A 17,542-nucleotide genomic window follows, 5' to 3' on the forward strand; every position below is an offset into this window, starting at 1 on the left:
TTGTACTCAATGTCCCCATTAATAAAGCCTAAGATCCATATGCGTTATTAACTGCCCTCTCAACATGCCCTGCCATCTTCAATGACTTATGTACATATACACCGAGGTCCCTCTGTTCCTGCACCTCCTTTAGAGGCTCTCTCTTTATTTTATACTGTCTCACCATATTCTTCCAACCAAAATGAATCACTTCACACTTCTCTGCACTGAACTTTATTTGCCACTTGTCTGCCTAATCCACCAACATGTCTACGTTCTTTTGAAGTTCAAGACGATCCCCATCGCAGTTGACAACATTTCCGATCTTTGTATCATCTGCAAATTTTGAAATCATGCCCTGCACACCACAGTCTAGGTCATTAATATATATCAGGAAGAGCAAGGGTCCCAACACTGACCCTGTGAGATCGGAATCGCCTGCAACTGGACTGTATAAAATGTGATGGAAGAACCCCAAAACCCCCACAGACACAAGTACTGCTCAAAACAAAACAAAACACACCAAGGCAGGCTACATTGTGGTGCGAGGGTTAATCTCAGACATTCCAGCATCGCAACAAGACTGATACTATTAAAAGGACTGGAATTTAAGACATCATCACAGCAATGAACACAGGATAACCACCATCACGTAATCTAAATAAAAAATGAAGGAGGCCATTGTCACAACCAAATGGCCCCCAGACAACATCCATTCAATCCTCTCACGGAAGGAGAGAAACCTTTCATATAAAGATCAGCTTTGGAGCCAGGGATACCTCACCTTGATGAGATTCATTATTTTCAGTTGTGAAAACAACATCAGCACTGAGTAGGTCTGTCTGGAACAGACTTGAAGGATCAAAGGCTGCGCAAGGCACTAACCATCCAGCAGGATGGCCTCAGAAGATGTGTTCATGATATTTTGATAAGGATCATCATAAAAAGGACAAGAGTGAAGGGTTTGGCACTGCAGTCAAGGAGGGGGGTCAGGAAGGTCAACCTGGCTCATGGACCTACAGTTCTCACAGGAAGGACCAACCATGTGGAGAATTGCAAGTTATCAGCCAAATCCAAGGGATATTGGGGCTGAGAGGTTTGAGTAACTTAAGGGTAATGACTAAATCCAGGGGGTCTGGGTCTGAGCTAAGTACAGTTGGACAGAAATGTGGGGTTTCACCTGTGGTTTCTCCAGTGAAGGTTTTTCCTCGTTAAGTCATGGTGACTTTGTGTGTTTTGGTTGGGAGCCGAGGTCAAATCGTGGCGGCATTTAAATTGGATGAACCAATTGAGGTGTTGTGTCATTTAAACCAAGCTTAGAGTTTTGTATTAGGACGTTAGGACATTTACTTATAATAAACAGCAAGTTTGTAGTTGAGTTGAACCCTGTGGCTGTGCAATTTTGTTCTCTATAAAATTGTAAAGTCCAAGAACCATCATAGAAAGGAAACAAGAACGGGAACCGCTTATAACCCCTGCGGTACTCCACTACAAACCTTTCTCCAATCTGAAAAACACTCATTTATCACAACTCTCTGTTTTCTGTCACTCAGCCAATTTCTTATCCACATGCCTACTTTCCCTTTTATTCCATGAGATAGAATTTTGCTCACAAGTCTGTTGTGTGGCACTGTATCAAATGCTTTTTGAAAATCCATATACGCCACATCAACAGCGTTTCCCTCATCGACCTTCTCTGTTACCTCCTCAAAAAAAAACTCAGCAAGTTAGTTAAACACCATTTTCCCTTGATGAATCCATGCAGGCTTTCCTTAAATATCCTGCACTTGTCTAAGTGACTATTGATTTTGTCCCGAACTATAGTTCACAGAAGTTTCCCTACCACTGAAGTCAGACGGACAAGTCTATAGCTGTCGGCTTAATCCCTGCACCCCTTTTTGAACAAGGGTGTAACATTCACAGTTCTCCAGTCCTCTGGCAGCACCCATGTGTATAAGGAAGACTGGAAGATTATCACCAGTGCCTCTGCAATTTCCACTCTCACTTCTCTCAGTACCTTTGGACGCATCTCATCCGGTCCTGGTACCTTATCTATTTTAAGTAAAGATAACCTTTCTAACATCTCCTCCTTCTCAATTGTAAATTCTTCTAATGTACCAGTTACCTCCCCTCTCACCTCAGCCTGGGTAGCATCTTCTTCCTTTGTAAAGACAGATGCAAAGTACTCATTTTATACCTCTGCTTTTCTCCTGCCTCCATGTGCAAATCCCCCTTTTTATCCCTAATCAGCCGTAGTCGGTCTTTTACCCTTTTATTATTTATATGCTTATGGAAGACCTTGATATATGTTAGCTGCTAGTCTCATTTCATGCTCTCTCCTTGCTTTTATTAGTTTTTCCACTTCTCCTCTGGTCCTTCTATATTCAGCCTGATTCTCCATTGTATTTTTACCTGACATCTATCGTACACACACTTTTTCCTTTCATCTTCACCTCTATCTCTCCCATCATCCAGGGCGCTCTGGATTTATTGTCCTACCTTTCCCCTTCAAGGGAATATACCTTGACATTGCCTGCAATACTTTTTCTTTGAAGGTGGCCCATTGTTCAGCCACTGTCTCTTCTGCCAAAATTTGATTCCAACTCAGGTGCAGTCTCATCCCATTGAAGTTGGCTTTCCAATTAATTATCCCTGCTCTTTGTCCTTTTCCATGATTAACCTAAACCTTATGATATAATGGTTGGTGTCCCCTAAATGCCTTCCAACTGATATTTGATTCACTTGCGCCAACTCATTCCTCAGAACCAGGTCCAACAGTGCCTGCCCTCTCTTTGGACCAGAAACATACTGCTGCAGAAAATTATCTTGGAGACATTCCAGGAACTCTCGCCCCTCTTGTCCTTTTGTACTATTCCTATCCCGGTCTATATTTGGATAATTGAAGTTCCCCCATTATGATTACTCTATAATTCTTGCACCTCTCTAATTTCTTTGCAAATTTGTTTCTCTACATCCCTTCCACTAGTTGGTGATCTATATACACCGATCAATGTTATTGCACCTTTTTCATTCCTTACCTCTAGCCAGAGAAATTCTGTCCTTGACCACTCTGGAACATCCTCTCTCTCCAGTGCGTAATGCCACCCACCACCCCCCCCACCACCATTTCTTCCTTTCCTGTCTCTCCTAAACTCCTTGTATCCAGAAATATTTAACCCCCAGTCCTGCCCCTCTTTGAGCCAGGTCTTTTATAGCAATATCATAATTCCATTTGTCAACCTGTGCCTGCAGTTCATCAATCTTATTAACCACACTTTGTGCATTCACAGACATGCATATTAGCCCTGATTAGGCTTTACTTTCCACCGTACTCTAACCCCATCTAGTGACTTACTCTTGCCTACTCTAATTCTATCAAACTCTCCAACTATTCCATTTACCTCGAAACAACCCTCCTTATCAGTTAATACTTCTCTACTTCCCACAGCCAGTTTTTCTCCTTTCCGCTCCGAATTTCCCCTCAGGTTCCTATCCCCCTGCCAATCTAGTTTAAACCCTCCCCAACAACACTAGCAAAGCTCCCTGTGAGGACACTAGTCCCACTCCTGTTAAGGTGTAACCTGTCATTCTTGTACAGGTTCCACCTGCTCCAGAACCGGTCCCAATGCCTCAGAAATCTAAAGCCCTCCCTCCTACACCATTTCTCCAGTCGTGTATTGAACTGCCCAATCTTCCTATTCTTACGCTCACTAGCACGTGGCACTGGGAGTAATCCTGAGATTACTGCTCTCGGGGTCCTGCTTTTTAATACCCTTCCTAACTCCCTAAAATCTGCTTTCAGGACCTCATCCCTTTTCCCTGGAGTCACGTCTACGGCCACAGAAATGCCTGTCTGCTCCTCAAACTATGGAATCCCCTATCACTGTAGCACTTCCACTCTTCTTCCTCCCCTCCTGTGCTGCTGAGCCACCTGTGGTGCCATGTCTTGCTGCAGTCCTCTGAGGAACCATCTCGCTCACCAGTATCCAAAATAGAAAAGCTGTTAGAGAGCAGGGTAGCCTCAGGGGATTCCTGCACTGCCTGCCTGTTTCTCTTAGATACTGTGGCAGTCACCCATTCCCTCTCTGCCTGTGTACTTCTTAGCTGTGGTGTAACCACCTCTCTAAACGTGCCAGCCACGTAATCCTCAGCCTTGCGGATGCACCACAGTGATTCCAACCATCACTTGAGTTCCTCAACCTGGAGCTCAGGTTTCTGCAGCTGGTGACACTTCCTGCAGGTGTAGTCATCGAGGGCACTTTGTGTCTGCATGACTTCCCACATCCTGCAGGATGCATATTCCACACAGCTGAGTTGCAATGACATACCTTAAACTCTATATATAGTGTTTACTACAGCATGGTATAATATAACATACTAACTCACCTGTCATCACCAATTGTCTCCTCTGTGCCAAGTCCGGAAAGACTTACCAACCAAACAACTTACAGGACTCCTGTGACGTAACTTTTAGATTTTATCTGTAAACTCCCTGCTCTCTCTGCTACTTTAAGCCCCTGGATCTCTTCAGTTAATTACCAGTTACTGATTAACCTATTCCTTCTGCTGCATCAAAGTGGAAATCAAATGCTGGAGGCTAAAAAAAAAGGAAGGAGCACCTCCTCACAACCACACCCGCCCCCCTGCCCTCTTCATCCAACTCCCAACTCAGCAAGCTCTACTTCTTGCAATGAACCTACGTAAAGCACCTCTTTCCCCCTACGCATCACATTCCCACTTTGAATCAAATTCCCAAGCATTCGCTCCGTCTCCGTCTCATTCTTGCTGCAGTAACCACTCACCAATAACCTGTTCACCAATGCTTAGTTCGGGGTTCGCCAGTCATAGCTTTAGCCCAAACATAGACAAACGCGCGGAACTCCCAAGGTGAGGTGAGAGTGACTGACATCAAGGCAGCATTTGCCAAAGTGTGGCACCAAGGAGGCCTAGCAAAACTGACATCAATGGGAATCGGGGGAAAGCTCTCTACTGGTTGGAGTCATAGCTAGCACAAAGGGAAAATGGCTGTGATTGTTGGAGGCCAATCATCTCAGTCCTAGGGCGTTGCTAGGCCCAACCATTCAGAGATGCTTCATCAATGACCTTCCCTCCATCATAAATGTGGGAAGCATGATTGGGAAATATGCAGATGACAAAAATTAGCCGTGTAGTTGATAGTGAAGAGGATAGCTGTTGTCTCCAGAATGATATCAACGTTTGGTTGAGTGGGTGGAAAAGTGGCAAATGGAAATTAATCCAGAAAAGTGTGAGGTAATGCATTTGGGGAGGGCAAACTAAGCAAGGGAATACTCAATAAACAGGAGGATATTGAGAGGGGTTGAGGATGTCAGGGACCTCGGAGTGCATGTCCACATGTCCCTGAAGGTGGCAGGGCAGGTGGATAAGGTGGTAAAGAAAGCATATGGAATGCTTTCCGTTCTTGAATGAAGTATTGAATACAAAAGCAGGGATGGAATGATGGAACTGTATAAAATGCTGGGTAGGCCACAGCTGGGAGTTCATGTACAGTTCTGGCTGCCACATTACAGGAAGGACATAATTGCTCTGGAGAGAGTACAGGGGAGATTTACAAGATGTTGCCAGGGCTCAAAAACTGCAGCTATGAAGAAAGATTAGATGGGCTAAGGTCGTTTTCCTTAGAACAAAGGCGGCTAAGGGGTGACCTATTGAGGTGCACAAAATTATGAGGGGCCTAGATAGAGTTGACAGAAAAGACTTGTTTCCCCCAGCTGAGGGATTAACTAATTAATTAATTTGAGGCATAGATTTAAAGTGATTGGTAGAAAGATCAGAGGAGACATGAGGAAAAAAGTTTTCACTCAGAAGGTGGTGGGTGTCTGGAATTCACTGTCTAAGTTGGTGGTTGAGGCAGAAACGCTCAACTCATTTTAAAGGTACCTGGATCTGCACCTGAAGTGCTGTAACCTGCAGGGATACGGACCAGGTGCTGTAAAGTGGGATTAAAATGAGCGGCTAGTTTCTACTTTTTCCTCTTTTTTGGCTGGCGTAGACAAGATGGGCTGAAAGGCCTCTTTCTGCGCTATAACTACTCTATGGTTCTATAAGGTCAGAAGTGCGAATGTTTGCTGATGATTGCATTGTGTTCAGTACCATTCGCAACTCCACAGGTAATGAAACAGTCCATGTCCAAATGCAGAAAGACCTGTACAATATCCAGCCTTGGGCTGACAATTGGCAAGTAACATTTGTGCCACACAAGTGCCAAGCAATGACCATCTCCACAAGAGAAAATCTAACCATCCCATAAGGTTCAATAGCATTACCATCGCTGAATTCTCCCATCATCAACAACCTGAGTTACCACTGACCAGAAACTGAACTGGACCACTGCACAGTCTTTGTGGAGACAAAGTCCTGTCTTCAAATTTTGATACCCTCCATCATGTTGTGTGGCACACCACAATGCTAAATGGGATAAATTTCAAACAGTTCAAGCAAATCAAGATTGGGCATCCATAAGGCACTGAGGGCCATCAGCAAACAGCAAAATTGTACTCCACCAATCTGTTACCTCATGGCCCGGCATATCCCCCACCCTACCATTACCACCAAGTCAGGGGATCAACTGTGGCTCAATGGAGAGTGCAGGAGGGCATGCCAGGACGAGCACTGGGCATACCTAAAAATGAGCTGTCAACCTGGTGAAGCTACAACACAGGACTACCTGCATGCCAAACAGCATAAGCAGCAAGTGATAGACAGAGCCAAGCGATTCCACAACCAACGGGTCAGATCTAAGCTCTGCAGTCCTGCCACATCCAGTCCTGGATGGTAGTGGACAATTAAACAACTCACTGAAGGAGGAGATTCCATAAATATCCCCATCCTCAATGATGGGGGAGCCCAGCACATCAGTGCAAAAGATAAGGCTGAAGCATTTGCAAGAATCTTCAGCCAGAAGTGCCGAGTGGATGATCCATCTCGGCCACCTCCAGAGGCCCCCAGCATCATAGATGCCAGTCTGCAACCAAGTCGATTCACTCAATGTGATATCAAGAAATAGCTGAAGGCACTGGACACTGCAAAGGCTATGGGCCCTGACAATATTTCGGCAATAGTATTGAAGACTTGTGCTCCAGAACTTGCCACACACCTAGCCCAGCAGTTTCAGTACAGCTACAACACTGGCATCTATCCAGCTATGTGGAAAATTGCCCAGGTATGTCTTGTACACAAAAAGCAGGACAAATCCAACCCGGCCAAGTACCAAACCAACAGTCTACTCTTGATCATCAGCAAAGTGATGGAGGGGGTCATCAACAGTGCTATCAAGCAGCACTTACTTAGCAATAACCTGCTCACTGACGCCCAGTTTGGGTTTCACCAGGGCTACACAGCTCCTGACCACATTACAGCCTTGGTTCAAACATGGACAAAAGAGCTGAACTCCAGAGGTGAGGTGAGAGTGACTGCCCTTGACAGCAAAACAGCATTTGACCGAGTGTGGCATCAAGGAGCCCAGCAAAACTGGAGTCAATGGGAATCAGGGGGAAAACTCTCCGCTGGTCAGAGTCATACCTAGCACAAAGGAAGATAGTTGTGGCTGTTGGAGGTCAATCATCTCAGTTTCAGGACATCACTGCAGGAGTTCCTTGGGGTAGTGCCCTAGGCCCAACCATCTTCAGCTGCTTCATCAATGACCTTCCCTCTATCATAAGGTCAGAAGTGGGGATGTTCACTGATGGTTGCACAATGTTCAGCACCATTCGTGACTCCCCAGATACTGAAGCAGTCCACGTCCAAATGCAACAAGATCAGGACAATATCCAGGCTTGGGCTGATAAGTGCCAGGCAATAACCATCTACAACAAGAGAGAATCCAAACATCGCCCCTTGATGGTCAATGGCATTACCATTACTGAATTCCCCACTATCAACATCCTGGGGGTTACCATTGACCAGAAACTGAACTGGACTAGCCATATAAATACCGTGACTACAAGAGCAGGTCAGAGGCTAGGAATCATGCAACGCGTAACTGCCCCTGACTCCCCAAAGCCTGTCCACCATCTACTGGGCACAAGTCAGGAGTCTGATGGAATACTCTCCATTTGCCTGGATGAGTGCAGTTCCTATAACACTGAAGAAGCTTGACACCATCCAGGACAAAGCAGCCCACTTGATTAGCACCCCATCCATAAACATTCACTCCGTCCACCACTGACACACAGTGGCAGCAGTGTGTACCATCTACAAGATGCACTGCAGGAACTCACCGAGGCTCCTTAGACAGCACCTTCCAAACCTACGACCACTCCCATTTAGAAGGACAAGGGCACCAGATACATTGGAACACCACCAGCTGGAAGTTCCCTCCAAGCCAGTCACCATCCTGACTTAGAAATATATCGCCGTTCCTTCACTGTCGCTGGGTCAAAATCCTGGAACTCCCTCCCTAACAGCACTGTGGGTATACCTACACCACATGGACTGCAGCGGTTCAAGAAGGCAGCTCACCACCACCTTCTCAAGGGCAATTAGGGATGGGCAATAAATTCTGGCCTAGCCAGCAACACCCACATCCCATGAACGCATAAAAAAATAATATAAATGCTGTGACTACAAGAACAAATCAGAGGCTGGGTGTTCTATGGAAAGTAACTCACCTCCTGACTCCCCAAAGCCTGTCCACTATCTACAAGGAGCATGTCAGGAGCGTGATGGAATACTCCCCACTTGCCTGGATGAGTGCAGCTCCCACAACACTCAAGAAGCTTGACACCATCCAGCACAAAGCAGCCCGCTTGATTGGCACCCCACTTGATTGGCACCCCATCCACCAACATTCACTCCTTCCACCACCGAAGCACAGTGGCAGCAGTGTGCACCATTTACAAGATGCACTGCAGCAACTCACCAAGGCTTCTTCAACAGCACCTTCTAAACTCATGACCTCTGTCACCTAGAAGGACAAGGGCAGAAGACGCATGGGAACACCACCACCTGCAAGTTCCCCTCCAAGCCACACGCCATCCTGACTTGGAAATATATTGCTATCATTGGGTCAAAATCTTTGAACTCCCTCCCTAACAGCACTGTGGATGCACCTACACCACATGCACTGAAGGTGGCTCACTACTACTTTCTCGCAGGCAATTAGGGATGAGTAATAAATGCTGGCCTAACCTAAAAAGGAGTTATAAAATCACAACATTGGAGCAGACAATGTACATGTAAGTTCCCACAAGGTGACATCAAGTTCTATTCCACTGCAATCATGTAGGATTATGGGTGTTGCTCCTTGTTTTTGATGACAGTAAATTATCACGTGTCAAGACAGGAGGGGAGTGCTACACTAAACATCTGTCAATGGGTTGCCACTATTTAAAGTGCAAGTGACACACTAGCGGCACCAAAAGGTGCACAGCCCTTCCTTTAGGCTAGTTATAATTACAAAGCGGCTCCAGAATAGATTAGTCCCTTTTAATGACTAAACTTACCCTTTCCTCTCTCTCTCTCGCCCCCTTATATTAAGAGAAACCTTAAACCATGTAGATGCAATAAAAACTTTTGAATTAGCCGATTAATCTGCACCAAATTAGATTGGCAACACACTTAAATTTAGTGAACCTAGGCTGCATTTTTTAGACAGATGCACAGAGATTCAGTGAAGTGGAGGATGCTCAAGTAGAAAGCATAATTTTATGATTTATATAAATCAATTAATGACACCTGTTAAATTTATTGCTGCCCTAAAGCATTATTCAAATCTAAGCCAGGCTTCTAGAAGAGCTTACCTCGGTTTCCTCTTTCATCTGTTGCCATAGTGACACATAAGTACTAAACCGCAACCTGTCATTCTCGGAAACAGCTTTGCCTTTAATAAAGAAGTCAGCTGTAATATAGAAAGCAGGGTGTATACTTGGTCAGACTAAACAACACAAATACATATTATAATTAAGCAACAAGCCACATTCAGATCAACTGTCCAACCACACAAGATGTTTTGGAGTATTTTAAAAGCCAATGCAACCATCTCCATTTTTTTTTGCATATTCAGTGGATATCTTTTTTACCCAATGCAGGCAAAAGGTACAGTCCGGGCACTTGTGAACGAGGGCAGATTTTAGCAATGTTCAGCTGGACTTTGCATTTGATAACTTAAAGCAACAGAAGTGGATAAATGATTTCACTGCAATTCTTACTAAAATCCCAATGCATGATATCAGACAGCTGAGAAATGTTCTAACTGAAAGCATCTGATATAAATAAATTCTGATACATGGGGCATATGGATTGTCTCTCCCATGCCTGTAACTTGTTCTTCCTGACTACAAGCTTCAAGAAAACTGTCTCCACTCTTGATCACGCTAAGTAACGCCCCACCAAAAGTGGCTAGTAAACTTCATGGTGACAGACAATTTGTCTCTTCATGCAGGACTTAATAGACGCAGAGGGGAAGCAGCTGCCACCTCTAGCTAACGGAAAAAACATGCATGGAGAAACATCAACGTTAATAATACCTATTGCAACACCACCTGCTGGTACAACAGATACTGAAGAGCTTTCAAGAAAATATCCCCATTGTCACTGGCATCCTTCCATATGCGTAAGATGATGGGCGTACAGCAAATCAAAGTCCATTGGGCATGGGTGGCTTCATATATTGCACTTTTGCTGATGGGTTGAGAGGCAGATTCTGTCACAAGTGCTGCATGTGAAGTGATTATCAGGAGTCATTGTGGGATGTCATCTTTAGTGTTACCAAGCCGCTGTAACCAGCAATTGCCATGACGCACTTTGGCCCACATTTTCCTCTGTCATCTGCTATTGTCTCCCAGGTGCGAGAATTGATGCTTATGGCCTTCATGCCATGCTTTCAAGCACCCTTGAAGCGGAACATTGAGCATAGTACTAGTCGTTTGGTTCCAGCTACCTCACCATACAGAAAATCCTTGGGATGCATCAGTCTTCCATCCTGGTTGTTGGAGGTCAATCATCTCTGTCCCAGGACTTCACTGCAGGAGTTGCTCAGGGTAGTGTCCTAAGCCCAACCATCTTCAGCTGCTTCATCAATGACCTTCCCTCCATCACAAGGTCAGAAGTGGGGGTGTTCAGCACCACTTGCAACACCTCAGATACTGAAGCACTCTGTGCCCACATGCAGCAAGACCTGGATAATATTCAGGCTTTGGCTGACAAGTGGCAAGTAACATTCGCGCCACACAAGTGTCAAGCAATGACCATCTCCAACAAGAGAGAACCTAATCATGGGCCCTTGACATTCAATGGCATTAACGTTGCTGAATCCCCCTCTATCAACATCCTGGGGGTTACATTGACCAGAAACTGAACTGAACAGCCATTGAAATACTGTGGTTGCAAGAGCAGGTCATAGGCTAGGAATTATGTGGCGAATAACTCACCTCCTGAATCCCCAAAACCTGTCCACAATCTACAAGGCACAAGTCAGGGGTGTGATGGAATACTCCCCACTTGCCTGGGTGGGTGCAGCTCCAACAACGCTCAAGAAACTTGACACCATCCAGGACAAAGCAGCCTGCTTGATTGGCACCCCATCCACCACCTTAAAGATTCACTCCATCCATCACCAATGCACTGTGACAGCAAGGTGTACCACCTACAAGGTGCACTGCAGTAACTTACCAAAGCTCCTTCAACAGCACCTTCCAAACCCATGACCTCTACCACCTAAATGGACAAGGGCAGCAGATGTATGGTTACACCACCACCTGGAAGTTCCCCTCCAAGCCATACACCATCCTGAATTGGAACTATATCGCCGTTCCTTCACTGTCGCTGGTTCAAAATCCTGGAACTCCCTTCCTAACAGCACTGTGATTGTATCTACACCACATGGGCTGCAGTAGTTCAGGAAGGCAGCTCACTACCACCTTCTCAAAGGCAATTAAGGATGGGCAATAAATGCTGGTCCAGTCAGCGACACCCATATCCCATGAGTAAAAAGAAATACTTTTTGGTTTGAATATATTACCCATTGATTTTGTCTTTTTAATCCTTGCTTAAAATGTTAACATGAAGTTGTCAGTCTCCTAAAGTCTGAACGCAGAACTGGTTATTTTTGTCCCGATTTGCAAGTTGAATTTAATTGAGCAGTTTGATTGTGCACCTGGTTACCAGGTGTCAATAGGATTTTTTGTCTTCACCTGCGAGCAAGACGACAAATTTCCAGAACAATTTTTAAAACTAAAAATAGTCTGCATGTGAGGGAATTATAAAAAAGTAAATGTTCCTGTGCCACACCTGTTGTAAATTTTATTTTGTACTTTATAAACTTTAAAAAGGCAAATTGAACTGAAGGGGAGATAGATATACAAGTGGAAGGACAGGTAGAAAAAGTAAAAATTTGGAATTAATGCAAACCTTAACGTAGAAGCAGGGCAGACTGATGACAATAGGTAAGGGTAAGGAGGTGACTTTGTGGAAGTGGTTGGGAGTAATGTAGAATGGATGAAGGCTTAAGAATGAGGTGATTGGCAATACAGCAAGGGGGAGATTAAGATAGGGGGCTTGAGAGTATGATTCAAAGAGGAAGAGACAGGGACAGCGGAGGATAAGTGATAGGGAGGGAAATGGGCAGTGGAAAGATGAAGGGATGAGGTGTAATAAAGATGATAGTATGCAATAATTATCGGGGAAAGAGATGGAAAGGTAGCCACGGAAGGCCACATTTCCTCCACAACACTTACCCCAAATGCTGTCTGCATTCATTGGCAGCTGCTTTCCATATCACACGTAATCATGCCACCTCTCACACAAAAGGAAAGAAAGAGAGAGATAGAGGCACAGACAGAAGAGTTCAGACAGAGGAAGCAAAACAAGGGTTAAATGCAGAGAAGCAGCAAAGAAAGAAACAGGTCTGCACCAAGTTCTGTCTTGGGCTGCATTTGAGTGCTTCAGTTAGAGTTTGGTGAGTGAGAGTTTTAAGGGTTAATTTAATTTAAGGATTAATTTCTATCTACAGACTAGTCTTTCTTTAATTAAGCAATTAACCAGAAGTTGCTCTTTAGATTGGGAGGTGAGTTTTAGTCCAGCTTTAAAACAGGACTCATTCAGGCTCTGCTTGCAGCTAAGCAGGTTTTCAGAAGCTAGGGACCAGAAAAGCAGGCTATCTACAGTGCTACCTTGGGCTGCATTTGAGTACTTCAGTTGGAGTTTGGTGAGTGAGGGGGTTCGCTGAAGAGGGAAGGAGGTGATCCTCTCATTTTCTACCATTCCTCAGAAAGAAGAGCAGTGGCCTTTGTAAGTAGGACTTGCTGAGTATTTCTACTGTCCTTAATATTCTTTAAACTAGTGGAAGTAAAAGTAAAGGGAGTAATTTTAGGGTAACTCATGGCAGGACAGCTTGGTCACGTGGAATGCTTCCCCCTGTGCAATGGGGGAAGGGCAGGGACACTTCCAGTGTCCACGGTGACCACATGTGCAGGAAGTGCCTTCAACTGCAGCTGCTTAAAATCTGTGTTTCGGATCTGGAGCAGCGGCTGAGTCACTGTGGAGCATCCAAAGGTCTGAGATCTTTGTGGATAACACATCCAATGAGGTGGTCACACCGCAGGTAAAGAGTGTACAGGGAGAAAGGCAAATGATGACCACCAGACAGAGTAAAGGCCAGGAGTGCAGGAGACCCCTGACTTTCCATTTTGGATACTGCTGGGGGAGATGGCTTCTCAGGGAAATGCAGCAAAAGCCAAGTCCGTGGTACCATGAGTGGCTCAGCTGCACGGGGCTGGTGGGGAGAAAAGAGTGGGACAGCAATAGTTATAGGGGATTCTATCATAAGGGGGACAGATAAGACATTTCTGCAGCCGCAGACGTGACACCAGGATGGTATGTTGCCTCCCTGGTGCCAGGGTCAAGAGTGTCACTGAGCGACTGCAGGACATTCTGAAGGGGGAGGGTGAACAGCCAGAGGTCGTGGCCCATATTGGTATCAAGGACATAGGTAAAAAGGATGAGATCTTGAAAGCAGAATATAGGGAGCTAGGAAATAAATTAAAAAGCAGGACCTTGAAAGGTAGTAATTTCAGGATTACTGCCTGTGCCACAAACTAGCGAGATCAGGAATAGGAGAATAGACCGGCTGTATGTGTGGCTGGAGAAATGGTGTAGGATGGAAGGAGTTAGATTCCTGAGGCATTGGGACCGAATCTGAGGAAGATGGGATCTGTACAAGCTGGACGGGTTGCACCCCAGCAGGACCGGAACCAATATCCTCGCAAGGGTATTCAGTAGTACTGTGGGGGAGGGTTTAAACTAGAGTGGCTGGGGAATGGGAACCTGAGAGAGGAGACACAAGAGAGGGAAACAAAGATAGAAATGAAAGACAGAAAAGTAAAAGCAAAACTTGAAGGCAGAGGAAACGGGGGTTAGCAGCAAATAGGGCCATAGTACAAAAAACAATGTGTAAAAAGACAAGTCTAAAAGGCACTGTATCTGAATGCATGGAGCATTCACAATAAGGTGGACAAATTAACAGCACAAACAGATGCAAACAGGTACGACAGGATTGCGATTACAGAGACATAGCTGCAGGGTGACCAAGGGTGGGAACTGAATAACTCAGTGTATTCAATATTTAGGACGGACAAGCGAAAAGGAAAAGGAGGTAGAGTGGCATTGTTAGTTAAGGGTGAAATCAGTGCAAAAGTGGGAGAGGATACTGGCTCAGAAAATCTAGATGTAGGATCAATCTAGGTGGGGCTAAGAAGCAACAAGCACGGAAAACATTAGTGGGAGTTGTCTAAACGCCTCCAAACAGTAAGGTAGTGGATGGTATTAAAAAGGAAATTAGAGAATGTAACATGGGTGCTACAGTAATCATAGGTGACTTTAATTTACATATAGACTGGGCAAGCCAAATTAGCAATAATACTGTGGCGGATGAATTTCTGGAGTGTGTACAAGATGGGTTTATAGACCAGTGCGTCAAGCAACTAACTAGGGAACAGGCTATCCTAGATTTGGTTTTGTGCAATGAGAAGGGGTTAATTAACAATCTTGTTGTGCAGGGTCCTTTAGGGAACAGTGACCATAACATGATAGAATTCTTCCTTAGGTTGGAAAGTGAAGTAGTCCAATCCGAAACTAGGGTCCTAAATCTAAACAAAGGAAACTACGAAGGTATAAGTACATAAGAAGAAAAAGATTGGTGAAAGCAAATGTAGGTCCCTTACAGTCCAAAATGGGAGAATGCTATGAGGCGTGAGTTGGTTAAGATAGTTTAAGGAACATCATTAAAAAGCATGATGGTGGATAGGCAATGGCTAATATTTAAGGAACAAGTGTATGTATTGCAACAGTTATATATTCCTTTCTGACACAAAAACACAACTGGAAAAGTCGCCCAACCATGGTTAATGGAAGAAATTAAGAATAATATTAGATTCATAGAGGAGTCATGTAAAGTTGCTAGAAAAAGTAGCAAGCCTGAGGATTGGCAGCTGTTTAGAATTCAGCAAAGGAGGACCAAGAGATTGACAAAGAGGGGAAAAACAGAGTACAAGAGTAAACTTGCAAGGAACATAAATGAGGACTGTAAAAGCTTACATAAGCATGGAAGAAAAAAAAGATTGAAGACAAATGTAGGTCCCTTACAGTCCAAAATGGGAGAATTTATAATAGAGAACAAGGAAATGGCAGAGCAATTAAACAACTGCTTTAGGTCTGTCTTCACGGAGGAAGACACAAATAACTTCCCAAAAATGCTAGGTAATCGAGAGTCTAGTGAGGAGGAAATTAAGGAAATTAGTATTACTAAAAAAAATGTTGGGGAAATTAATGGGACTGAAAGCAGATAAATCCCCAGGGCCTGATAATCTACATCCCAGGGTACTAAAGGAGGTGACCATGGAAATAGTGGATGTGTTGGTTGGCATCTTCCAAAATTCTGTAGATTCTGGAACAGTCCAACAGATTGGAGAGTGGCAAATGTAACCCCACTATTTAAAAAAGGAGGGAGGGAGAAAACAGCAAATTACAGGCTGGTTAGCCTAACATCAGTAATAGGGAAAATGCTAGAGTCTATTATAAAGGATGTGATAACAAGACACATAGAAAATATCAAAGGGATTAGGCAGAGTCAACATGGATTTATGAAAGGGAGGTCATGTTTGACAAACCTGCTGGAGTCTTTTGAGGACGAAACAACAGAGTAGATAAGGGAGAACCAGTGGATGTGGTGTATTTGGATTTTCAGGAAGCGTTCGATGAAGTCCCACGTAAGATATTCATGTGTAAAATTAAAGCACATGGGACTGGGGGGTAATATATTGGTATGGATTGAGAATTGGTTAGCATACAGGAAACAGAATAGGAATAAATGGGTCTTTTTTGGAGTGGCAGGCAATGACTAGTGGGGTACCGCAGGGATAAGTGCTTTGGCCCCAGCTATTCACAATATATATCAATGATTTGGATGAGGGCACCAAATGTAATATTTACAAGTTTGCTGATGACACAAAACTAGGTGGGAATGTGAGTGGTGAGGAGGATGTTAAGAAGCAATTTAGACGAGTTGAGTGTGTGGGCAAATACATGGCAGATGCTTAATTGTGAAGTTATCCGCTTTGGGAGGAAAAACAGATTGGCAGAGTATTATTTAAATAGTGATTGCTTGGGAAATGTTGATGTACAAAGGGACCTGGGTGTCCTTGTACACCAATCACTGAAAGCAAGCACGCAGGTGCAGCAAGCAGTTAAGAAGGCAAATGGTATGTTGGCTTTCATTGCGAGAGGACTTGAGCACAAGAGCAAGGATGTCTTACTGCAGCTATACAGGGCCTTGGTGAGACCACACCTAGATTATTGTTTGCAGTTTTGGTCTCCTTATGTAAGGAAGGATATACTTGCCATAGAGAGAGTGCAGCGAAGGAACACCGGACTGATTACTGGGGTGTCGTATGAGGAGATATTAGGCTGACTAGGCCAGTGTTCATTGGAGTTCAGAAGAATGAGGTGAGATCGCATTGAAACATATAAAATTCTGACAAGGCTAGACAGAATAGATGCAAGGGGGGAGGTCCAGAATGGCTGGGGGGGGTCTAGAACAAGGGGTCGCAACCTCAGGATATGATATGGGCCATTTAAGACTGAGATGAGGAGAAACTTCTTCACTCAGAGGGTGGTGAATCTGTGGAATTCTCTACCACAGGGGGCGATGGAGGCTAACTCACTGAATATGTTTAAGGAGGAAATAGGTTTCTAGACTCTAAAGGCGTCACGGAGTATGGGGAGAGCACGGGAGTCTGATGTTGAGACAGAGCGTCAGCCATGATCATATTGAATGGCAGAGCAGGCTCGTAGGGCCAAATGACTTACTCCTGCTTCTATTTTCTATATTTTAAAAAGATGAGAAGACAGAATCAACAATGCAGGTACGGGCAAGAGAAATCATATTCACCAAGGCCATGGGAGATCAGCTAATTTTATTCAGGGGAATTATGTAAAATGGTCCTAAAAATATCAAGACTACCTTAAAGTGTAAGATTAAACCATATTCCAAAAGATTCAGCTGGACAAAGTTGCAAAATTGCCATTAGTA

General features: G+C 44.4%; 1 protein-coding gene across 3 annotated transcripts in view; it reads right to left on the reverse strand.

Moving 5' to 3' along the window:
* Positions 1-17,542, reverse strand: part of orc3 (origin recognition complex, subunit 3) — an 85,695-nt gene that overhangs the window by 62,118 nt on the left and 6,035 nt on the right. The window contains exon 3 of one of the 3 annotated variants that reach the window (XM_078542429.1): positions 9,759-9,856. The exons of the other annotated variants lie outside the window; for them this stretch is intronic. Coding sequence (XP_078398555.1) covers positions 9,759-9,856 — 98 coding nt within the window. The remainder of the gene's footprint in view (positions 1-9,758; positions 9,857-17,542) is intronic. 3 annotated transcript variants of the gene reach the window in all.

This window comes from Cetorhinus maximus, chromosome 5, assembly GCF_964194155.1.
Source record: "Cetorhinus maximus chromosome 5, sCetMax3.hap1.1, whole genome shotgun sequence".
In the NCBI taxonomy this organism is placed as follows: Eukaryota; Metazoa; Chordata; class Chondrichthyes; order Lamniformes; family Cetorhinidae; genus Cetorhinus; species Cetorhinus maximus.